The 10992-nt window shown below is 45.3% G+C and overlaps 1 protein-coding gene across 1 annotated transcript in view; it reads left to right on the plus strand.

Moving 5' to 3' along the window:
* Positions 1–10992, plus strand: part of ARFGAP3 (ADP-ribosylation factor GTPase activating protein 3) — a 49543-nt gene that overhangs the window by 5893 nt on the left and 32658 nt on the right. The window contains exons 2-4 of the mRNA XM_010843692.1: positions 1404–1541; positions 7226–7298; positions 10038–10169. Coding sequence (XP_010841994.1) covers positions 1404–1541; positions 7226–7298; positions 10038–10169 — 343 coding nt within the window. The remainder of the gene's footprint in view (positions 1–1403; positions 1542–7225; positions 7299–10037; positions 10170–10992) is intronic.

A 10992-nucleotide genomic window follows, 5' to 3' on the forward strand; every position in this document is an offset into this window, starting at 1 on the left:
TAGCATGTCATTTGCCGTATCATTGGTCACACAAGTCTCCTGAGCTGAGTGAGGCTGGAGATTACATGAGGGTTTAGGACCAGGATTTGGGATTCCCTGGTGGCTCAGATGGTAAAGCATCTGCCAAAGCATCTGCCCGCAATGCGAGAGACCTGGGTTCGATCCCTGGGTCAGAAAGATCCCCTGGAGAAGTGAAGTGAAGTGAAAGTCGCTCAGTCGTGTCTGACTGACTTTGCGATCCCATGGACTATATGGTCCATGGAATTCTCTAATCCAGAATACTGGAGTGAGTAGCCTTCCCTTCTCCAGGGGATCTTCCCAACCCAGGGATTGAACCTAGGTCTCCCACATTGCAAATGGATTCTTTACCAGCTGAGCCACAAGGGAAGCCCCGCCCTGGAGAAGGAAATGGCAACCCACTCCAGTACTCTTGCCTAGAAAATTCCATGGATGGAGGAGGCCTGTGGGCTACAGTCCATAGGGTTGCAAAGAGTCGGACACAACTGAGTGACTTCACTTCAGTTAGGACCAGGAGGGCAGGATCCCAGGGGCATCTTGGAGTCTGGCTACCACGCTCTCGGCCTCCTCTGGCTGAGGAGGAAAGAAACATGCATGAACGCCTGCCATCTAGTGGAGAGCAGGGGACCATAAGGCGTTGGGTGTTTCCCCAGGATGTTCCTGTCTAGCGTTTGTTCATGCGATGGGGCAGGAGCCCTGTTGACGCTTCATGCATGCGTCATATTTGAGATGATAAACACATCTGAGTTCACTACACATACCGCCGAGTGTTATAATAACCTGTATGTGTGCTTCAACTCTTTGTGACCCAATGGACCGTAGTCCACCAGGCTCCTCTGTCCATGGGATTTTCCCAGCAAGAAATACCGGAGTGGGTTGCCATTTCCTCCTCCAGGGGATCTTCCCGACCCGGAGGTGGAATTCATGTCTCCTGCATCTCCCACCCTACAGGCAGATGCTTTACCACTGAGCCACCAGGGACATGTTATAATAGATATACAGTAATATATAATTTATTATGTAATTAATGCATTGTATTAATATTTATATTTATATATAATATGTGTAATATAATAATATCATCATAAATGAAGTAGAAATTTGAGCCTTTTTTTAAAAAATCGAGGTGAGATATTTTCTAATAGCCAGTTTGTTTATTTATTTATTTTTGGCTGTACCGCACTGCTTATGGGGTCTTAGTTCCCTGACCAGGGCTTGAACCCAGGCCCCAGTAGTGAAAGCACTGAGTCCTTATCACTGCACCACCAAGGAATTCCCTCTAATAATCAGTTTAAATTGTGAGGCTTAAGCAGTTTTCAAGCCAGATCCTGTTATCGTCCTATAGGATGGCTGATCTGGCAAATAAGAATCAATTGGTGACTGAGTGTTGAACTTTGCTTTCAGGTGTGTTTTGACTGTGGTGCCAAGAACCCCAGCTGGGCCAGCATCACCTACGGGGTATTCCTGTGCATCGACTGCTCAGGGGGCCACCGGTCCCTGGGCGTCCACCTGAGTTTCATCCGGTAAGGGGGCCTCTCTCCTGGGGGGCGGGGGTGAGTACAACATTCCACGGGCCTCTCTCCCCGTTTCCTTTATGTTTGCTTTGCCATCAAGTAACAAGAGAGTAGATTGAGTCACGGAGATTTAAGTCTATTTAAACTGAGTACACTGGGGAAATGCGTAATTTTCTATTCAGTTGCTGTTCTGTAGAGCCCGGCCCAAGAGCCGAGGCAGTGGTGTTGAAGACACAGTCAGTGTCTAGGGTCTGAGGTAGCATCTCAGGGTCTGGGGTCCTTTTCCTTTGCTGCTCTTGTTGAGTCTCTCAGTCGTGTCCGACTCTGCGACCCCACGGACTGCAGCACGCCAGGCCTCCCTGTCCTTCACCCTCTCCTGGAGTTTGCTCAAGCTCATGTCCATCGAGTCGGTGATACCATCCAACCATCTCATCCTCTGTCGCCCCACTTTCCTTTTTTGTCTTCTGATAATGAGCAGCACATGGGAGTCTTGCTCTGACCCCTCTTGGGAGAAGGGGGGTTCTGTCTGTCCATCACTCCTTCAGCTTTAGTTACTTAAGTCAGGGAGCACATAATTTCAGAGCATCTATCAGTTTCCCGTCTTGTCTTTTCTTCTTCCTTAGATGCAGGATATTTTTAACACACTCTCCGGTCCTCGTATCTTTTTTAAATGTGGAGGGATGTGGTTGCCAGGGCAAGTTTATCTGCGTGTACTTTTCCCCCCGGGTCGATTGTCACCAGGTAACACATGGTGACCTACTCTGCCCAGAGCTCAAGATGCCCAGACTCTGTGTGCAATTGGTTGTCTTCCTCTCTGCTCGGCCCCGCCCAGCAGAGCGGGCCCTCCCTTTTCCCCACCACCCAGCACACTGCCACTGTAAACCATCCCAGGAAACGAGGTGGCTTTCTGACGTGTCCCCAGCTGAGGGAAGGGCTGACTGAGAGCCTGACGAGACTGGGCAGCAGGGTCTCTTTGGGCTGTTGCAGGTTTAATCACCACCCTTGGAAAAGTTAGATAAATATAACCGGGTGAATCACAATGCTTGTACATGATTCAAAAACAGCCATTAAGGGAAAAAAAAAATCTCTGTACATATAACTGAGGGCAGCAGTCGAGGGTTTGGGCAGGAGAAAGTCAAGAATGATAAGGGTATTTAAGGATGTTTTTTTTCAGAGGTGGAGGGCTGCTCTTTAAACATTTTTCATTGATTTAAAAAAAAAATTACAAACATTAGTTCATTGGGAAAAAAGAATCCAAACAGTCCTAGAGTGGGAAGTGAAAGTCCCTCCTCTAGAACTCCCTTCCCTCTTTCTCTCCCTCTGCGAACCGGCCACACATCACATGCGTGCGCACGCGCACACACACACACACACACACACACATATAAAGTCCCATTTCCTGGGCATGAACATATTAACAGTTTGGCATGGGTGGAATGTTTATTTAATAAGAGCTGTGTTTTGGGTTTTTTTAAAGTAGAATTTCAAGTCAATACATTTGCAAAGGAAAAAATCATGAACTCTGGCTTTTGCCAAGCAAAAAGGGAAAGGGAGGTTAGGCATCTGCGGAAGTGGCCAACTGCTCCGGGAGCCACCAGCAGAATGGACCCGGCGGTGTGGCCCTGCCCCCTCCCCACCCCCACCCCAGGCCCAGAGCTCTCCCCGCAGGGCCTGCAACACCAAGTCTCCCTGAGCTCCTCTCTGGCTCTGTTTCTTCTCTAGTTCACCATCAAGTGTTTGACAAGCCATGAGAGGTGCAGGGGGTCTCAGCCTTACGTCCCCGTTGTTGGGCTGGGGCTACAAATACAACGTAAATAGTAAGATGGTCTGTACAGAGCACTGATAGAAACAGCGTCTCCTTCTGCTTGGAAAATTCGGCAAAGTTTAAGCAGAAGGTAGCAGTCGCAGCGAACTTCAAAGGCCTGGTCCGATTTTGGTAACGGAGAGACAAGGAGGGCAGCACTCGGACAGTAAGAAAAAGTCTAGAGGGACTTCTCTGGTGGTCCGGCGGCCAAGACTGTGCTCCCAGTGCAGGGGGCCCAGGTTCAACCCCTGCCGGGAACTGGATCCCACAGGTCACAGCTAAGAGGCTTCCCTGGTGGCTCGGTGGTAAAGAATCGGCCTGCAATGCAGGAGACATGGGCTGGATCCCAGGGTCAGGAAGATCCTCCGGAGAAGAGAAATGGCAACCCACTGCAGTATTCTTGCCTGGGAAGTCCCACGGACAGGAGAGCCTGACCGGCTGCAGTTCATGGGGTCGCAAGAGTCGGACGTGAGTTAGCGACTAAATCACCACCGCCGCCACTGCAACTAAGACCCATAGCAGCCAAATAAATAAGCAAAAGAAAAGGTGTAGAGACGGGAAAAAAGTGAAATGTCTGGTAGCTAGTTTTTAAAGCATAGGAAAATGAAGAGATGTTAGATTCAGAGGGGAAGGTCTCTGTGACCTTGGCAGGGTCTTGATTGACTGCCAGGCTGGGAGCTGAAACTTTATACTCCTGAGACCCATGAGGGGTGCACTCGGGAGGGGAAGATTGACGTGGGCCTGGGCACAGTGGGCGCCCCCGAGGTTCACGAGGCAGTGCTGGGTGGGCCCTGAGAGTGAGGATGCTGGAGCTTGGCTGCCGGGGGTCTGAATCCTGCTGCCATCCCTTACAAGCTCCGGGTGTGCTCCTTACCTCTCTGTGTCTCCATCTCCTTCCCTTGAAAGTGGAGACAAGAAGGCTTATAGTCTTCCTAGGGCTTTGGCAGGAGTGAGCAAATGAACTCGCATGGATCCTGGCATGTGGCAAGCCGCCAGCTTGTTGACAGTGATCAGATCTGAATTATCTGGGTGCCGGCTTAGTGGACGCAAGAGGAGAACCTTTTTATGATGTTAGCTTAGAAAAGCAACACCTCTCATGACCTTGAATTAGCCCATCAAGCCAGTTATAAACAAATGGCTGCCTGAAAGCCGTTGCTGGGCTTGTCTGTGAGAGTCTAGATTACTAGTTATGGTGTAATTTACTCCACTTAAAATTTTTGATTCCATGATAACTTTGTCATGTTTATTTGTGAGATTCATTCTGATTTCATAAGGTTCTGAAATCCATTTAAATGCTCTACTTACGAAAAAAAAAAAAGAACACTGGCTACAGCAGGCATCAGTGAAGCTAATTCATGCAGTTTTTAAGGCAGTTATGTTGACATATGAGGATTACAGAAGTTGTGGGAAACCTGTTTTTTATTGACCTGATTTGTTAACAGAAGCTATTTTGTTGAAGTGACACTAATTCTCCAACTTCTCTTGCTTTCCTTGCTTTCCTTTTTATTAGCACTGTCATAGACTCTTGTCTTTTCCACTTCTCTTAATCTAAATTAAAGGTGAGATACAGCCTACAGGGAGTCATCTCCTCCTATAGGAATGGGAACCGACAAGCAGTTCGAGCGGCTTCTTAAGGTTGACTATATTCAGAGTCCAGTACCATCAACCTTTTATTTTGAAATTCCAATGTTAGCAGAGAAAATCTCTGTCAGGTCAGTTTAAACACAATCAATTCTTACTTTTATTTCTAAGAAATATAGATATAGAAATATTTGGCTTGGGGACTTCCCTGGTGGTTCAGTGGTTAAAACTCCGAGTTTCCAGTGCAAGGGGTGCGGGTTTGATTCCTGGTCCAGGAACTAAGATCCCACATGCTATGAGGTGCAGCAAAAAATAGATAAATAAAATACAAACACCTTTGTATAAAAAAAATGAAATACTTGGTGTTTTTTTTTTAAAGATAGTTTACGATTAAAAGTTGTGAGGCAGGTTAGCAAATCTGAGTACTTATAGCCTCAATTTTAGGACTTTTAAAAATATGTAAAGCGAGGTACCTATTATGTGCCTGTGCTAGGAGTTGAGAGAAAAATATGGGGTGTTCCTGTCCTCTGGAGCTTGCTGCTTATAACAGTGTGACAGAGTCACCACAGTGATGGTGGTGGTGATGGTGATGCTGGTGATGCTGGTGGTGCTGGTGGTGCTGGTGACTATAATGATGGTGTGCTGGTGATGCTGGTGGTGATGGTGGTGATGGTGATGGTGGTGCTGGTGGTGATGGTGGTGCTGGTGGTGATGATGCTGGTGGTGATGCTGGTGGTGATGGTGGTGCTGGTGGTGCTGTTGGTGATGGTGGTGATGATGCTGGTGCTGGTGGTGCTGGTGGTGATGGTGGTGCTGGTGGTGATGGTGGTGCTGGTGGTGATGGTGGTGCTGTTGGTGATGATGCTGGTGATGGTGGTGATGCTGGTGGTGATGGTGCTGCTGGTGATGGTGGTGCTCGTGATGCTGGTGGTGATGGTGATGATGATGGTGGTGATGGTGGTGACAGCGATGCTGTGACTATAATGATGGTGGCATGTGAATTTTAGCCATATGGTATTGACCATGAGCCAGCACCTTTCCAATATTAGCTTATTTAATTTCTATAAGAGTGAAATAGATACTACTATAATTATCCCTACTGTACAGATGAGGAAAGTAAGATGCAGAGGTTGAGTGATTTCCCCAAGGCCATGCAGCTTGTAATGACAGAGTAGAGATTTGCACTTTAAAGCTCCCTCCAGAGGTTGTGCTGTTGACTGCCACCTTGCGTCCCAGGAGGTGGGGATGGCACCTAACTCAACCTGGGGAAATTCATGAAAATGTGGTGACTAAGCAAGATCTTTCAGAGAAAGAATTTCAGAACAATATACATAATTTAATCACCTTGCTTGGTATTCAGATTCCAAAGAAAGATTTTTTTTTGTCTTTATAAGAAATCTGTTTCTTATAAAGTAGGGTTTAATTTTTTACTTTTCATATGTTACCATGAAGTCAGTTTGTCCTATGCATATTTAATAATAATATGTATTAGTATTAATCTTAAGGTAGCTATTGGCTTCAAAATAACATCCTAATATTTACAAAAGTTAAATGATACCAATAGGCAGAGAAATAAGAGAAACAGGAAAGGCAGCATAAAAGGATATTTTCTGATGAATATGGAGCTTCTTTTCTTTCTACCTTGCCCATTTAGTAAAGGATGGAGGTTCAACCTGTACCCGTTTCAAAATGCCCACGTTCCTTACCAGTTAGTGCGGGAAAAGCTGGTGTTGAATGTGGGGACGGCCTGTTTTTTGCTCATGTCTATGGATTCAATAGGAAGATTTCTCATATTGTCTACAGTGATCACTTGGTAAATTCTTATAGTTAGGGCCTATAGTTCCTGCTTTTGCCTTGCTCTTAGATTATAAACACGTCAGGTACAACGTACGGTGGCGACAGGAGGCACACAGTTTTCGCTTCAGCAACATTAAATCCTGGGTTTTCTCCCCTCCCTGATGGTCGTGATGTTGAGTGGGTCCCTTCTACTTGATAAGACTGTGAGCATCCTCCAGGCTGCTGTTAAGGGTCAAACTGGACAAATCAATAGCTGACCTGGAAAAACTCCAAACAGTACATCGCTTTTCCGAGCCTTGGCTTCTAGGAAGGGTGAGAGGGTCCCGAAGCAGCTTGTACCGACTGTCCTTCACCCGGGAGCCCCAGCATCCCAGAAGCATGTGTCACTGTTAATGGAAACTTAGACTTCTTCAGGGTCCTGCAGATTGAGGAAATCTTATCCTCAAGAGACAAGTGGCTTGATTCTGGGGACGAACAGTATTAACATTTCAAAATATTTTTTTTCATTTAGATCTACAGAGTTGGATTCTAACTGGTCTTGGTTTCAATTGCGATGCATGCAAGTTGGAGGAAATGCTAATGCAGTAAGTCCATCTTAGGTTTCTCGTTTTCTTCTTGTACACATGTGTGTTGCACTCGTAAAGAAGTCCAGCATTTGCATGCAAGAGTTCAGGAGGCTCTGCTGGACGGTGGGAAGACGTGGTGGGCTTATGAGCTGGATGACCCAGATGGCTTGTTTATCCAGAAATCTATTAGAAACCTGTGAAACAAGAAGCCCTGGGCTAGGATACAATGATGGACAAGATGACTGAGACTCCTCCCTTACCGTCAGAGACAGAGAGCAAGTAAAGAAGTAAAAAGCCAAGAAAGTAACAGGTGGTAGTGCTTTGAAGAAAAAGAAAACAGGAGTGATGATGCAGAGGAACTGGGAGGCTTCTTTGTGATAATACAGTTTTTTAATATCTGAGGGTGTCTTTTGTACTCGGATGGAATGCTTCGAGGTTCTTTTATCTCAATTTTATTTATTAAATCTACAAATTAGAAAAAGCCATTTTCCAAATCTTCAAATATAGTACGTAAATATCATGTGTCAATTTATAAACTTGGTAATTTCTCTGTAAAAGTAGCTTTTGAAGTGTTCAATTAACTTGTAATAAAAGAGCAAGTTTCCTTAACCCCACTTACAAACCTAGCTAAGGATCCTCAAGCATTTTAAATTTCATTTACAAATTCAGTGTATCTGATTTCTAAAACACTAAACTGGCAGCCTTACAAATCTAGCCAGCAAAATCTCCCTTTATATAAAATACCATTATATGTTTATAGCGGTATGCCAAAATGATATAGGTTGAGTAAGTAGAATTCCCTGAGACATACCATTAAATGTTCAAAGCATTAGAAATCAATAAATACAAATAAATGTATATGCATTTTTTTTTAGAAAGGGACTTCCCTGGTGGTCCAGTGGCTAAGATTCCTTGCTCCTAATGCTGGGGGTCCCAGGTTTGATCACAGGTCCAGGAACTAGATCCCGCATGCTCCAGGGAAGCTCCCGTGTGCGGCAACTAAGTCCTGGTGTAGCCAAGTAAATAAATAAAAATAAATACTCAAAGTATTAGAAATCAAGTTGGTATCCATTTCAAGTACAATTTATATTGAGCTTCAATTAAATATTCAAAATTAAAATAGTAAATCTAAAAGAATAATTTTCAAAATACCGGTTTCCTTTGGATCAGTATCTCAGCCTTTTTCTTAATTACTGTTCCCTAAGCAGAAAAATGGAGAAGGCAATGGCACCCCACTCCAGTACTCTTGCCTGGAAAATCCCATGGATGGAGGAGCCTGGTAGGCTGCAGTCCATGGGGTCGCGAAGAGTCGGACACGACTGAAGCGACTTAGCAGCAATAATAGCAGCAGCAGCAAGTAGAAAAATGAAATTTAAATTCATCAGTTAGCTTGTTTTAAATTTAAATTGGATTTAGTTTTCCCTAGTGAGAGAAATTAAATACCAAGGACTATGATTTTTGACAGGTAGGGGTGATCTTTGGAAGGCTACAAAGTATGGTAATAACTAAGTTGGGTTTTTTTTTTTTCAGTTTCCAAGAAACATTCCCCTGTTGAGAATGTAAGCCTTCAGTATTTCAAGCATGTGATTAGAAAACCATGCCCATGTTCATTATGTCCGCAAACTTGTTCTTCACGTTAATACTGTGGATTCGACAGTCTCTGTCCTTATTTCTTACTTCGTAAGGATGTAGGGTCCCCACCCAGCTCCAGAGAGCAGTTTCCTGTTCCAGCCAGCTGATGTGGGGGAGTGGAGCGGGCAGGTCAGTCGGTGGTCGCTCAGCTCAAGCAGAAGCTTGGGTGTGAATGCCAGCTCTGCGCCTTGCTAGTCAGCTCTGCCCCTTGCTAGTCAGCTCTGCCCCCATTCACACGCTGGGCAGCTTGTTGGACCTCTCTGCTTCTGGCTTGTCTGTAAACAGCATGTGTCTGAGAGTGTGACCATGAGCATTTGATGCGATGGTATCCACCAAGAACTTAGACAGGACCCGGTACGTGTGGGTGCCCGTTGAATTCACAAAAGGATCACTCACACAGGCTTTTAAAACACTCGCTTTAATTAAGCTGTGAATGCTGTAATTCCTGTCTGTACAGAGATCCTTCAGAGGTGCTGCAAGCAGAGTCCTCTAACTGTCCAAGTACCTGCTTCAGCACCTTGTCTGTGCTGTGGTCTCCACCCATGAGGAAATAGTGCTCAACAAGGAGAGGGTTAGCTTGGCTCTTACTTAACTGGTTTATCAGACATTCCAACTTAGGCGGCCCCCGTGGTTAGTATTCTGAGTGCTTCCTGCTATGGCCCAGGTTCAGTCCCTGGGTGGGGAACTGAGATCCTGCAAGCCACACGGCAGAGCCTAAACACATAAATAAATCATCTCATATAGATGCAAAGACAAGAAAGTTCCAACTTAGTAGGACTCTAAGCTAAGGTCGATTGCTCAAGTTAGACGCAGTCCTTAGTTGAAAGTGTGCACTCAGATAACCTTCAGAGCGATGGAGATGCTCCAGTGGAGCAGCGAGGGCCCAGTTATTTCATTCTGTGAGGCACGTCTCGTGTCTACTTTTACCAGAATATTAATGTTACGTCTGTGGAAGGTATTACTCCTTCTACAAGGAAAAATTTTATAAAAATCTTTCACAGTTTAAACTATTTTGGATTTCACTAGTATTTTCAAAAGGGCCCCTCATGGCGTGCAATAATGGTTTTGGTCACCCCGTTGGATTTAGCGGAGCCCTGCCGTTAACCCGAGTCCTCTCCTCCGCAGTCTTCCTTTTTCCATCAGCACGGGTGTGACACCAACGACACCAACGCCAAGTACAACAGCCGTGCCGCCCAGCTGTACCGGGAGAGGATCAAGGCGCTGGCCTCCCAGGCCACCCGGAAGCACGGCACTGACGTAAGCACGTGGGGCGGGTCTCCATCCTGCGAACGTTAGTTTCAACAGAAAAGTCCTTTATACCCCAAACCGCAGAACTTCCTGGCCAGATTCTCTTCCAAGGAAGCAGCATGGAGCGGGTTGTCATTATTCACCGTCCTGCTCAAAAACGTTGCCGTGAACACTACACAACAGTCCTGCAGCATCGCTTTTATTTGTCAGCTGATCAACACTGACCTCGTTTTACATGCTTTTTGTTGAAAGACACTTCTTTCAGGGAATTCCCTGGCTTTCGATTGTTCTTTATATCTATTTCTAATTATAAAAGTGTGCCAATCGACTTAGGAAGAAAATAATCCATAAAGTGAAAAGTTGAAAGCTGTTTAACAGTATAAGAATTATATGTTCAAGATATAACAAATATTTATAAAAAAGAGCTAGCTGTATCATATGACCTAACATTTTTATATTATGACTAAATATATATGTTCATTATCTTCCCTTCCATCATGCCCCCTTTCCAGCATTTCCTAGCTCTAATAATTGGCATCATCATAATCTACCAGGTTGCCTAAGTCAGAAATGTGGGCATCATTCTTAATTATTACCACTTTGTTGGGCTTCCCTGTGGCTCAGCTGGTAAAGAATCTGCCCACCGTGTGGGAGACCTGGGTTCAATCCCTGGGTTGGAAAGATCCTCTGGAGAAGGGAAAGGCCACCCACTCCAGTATTCTGGCCTGGAGAATTCCATGGACTGTATAGGCCAGAGGGTTGCAAAGAGTCGGATACGACTGAGCAACTTTCACTTCACTTCCGTTAGTTGAGACTTCACCTTCCATTGCAG

The sequence above is a fragment of the Bison bison genome, unplaced genomic scaffold (genome assembly GCF_000754665.1).
Source record: "Bison bison bison isolate TAMUID 2011002044 unplaced genomic scaffold, Bison_UMD1.0 scf7180017864184, whole genome shotgun sequence".
Classification (NCBI taxonomy): Eukaryota; Metazoa; Chordata; class Mammalia; order Artiodactyla; family Bovidae; genus Bison; species Bison bison.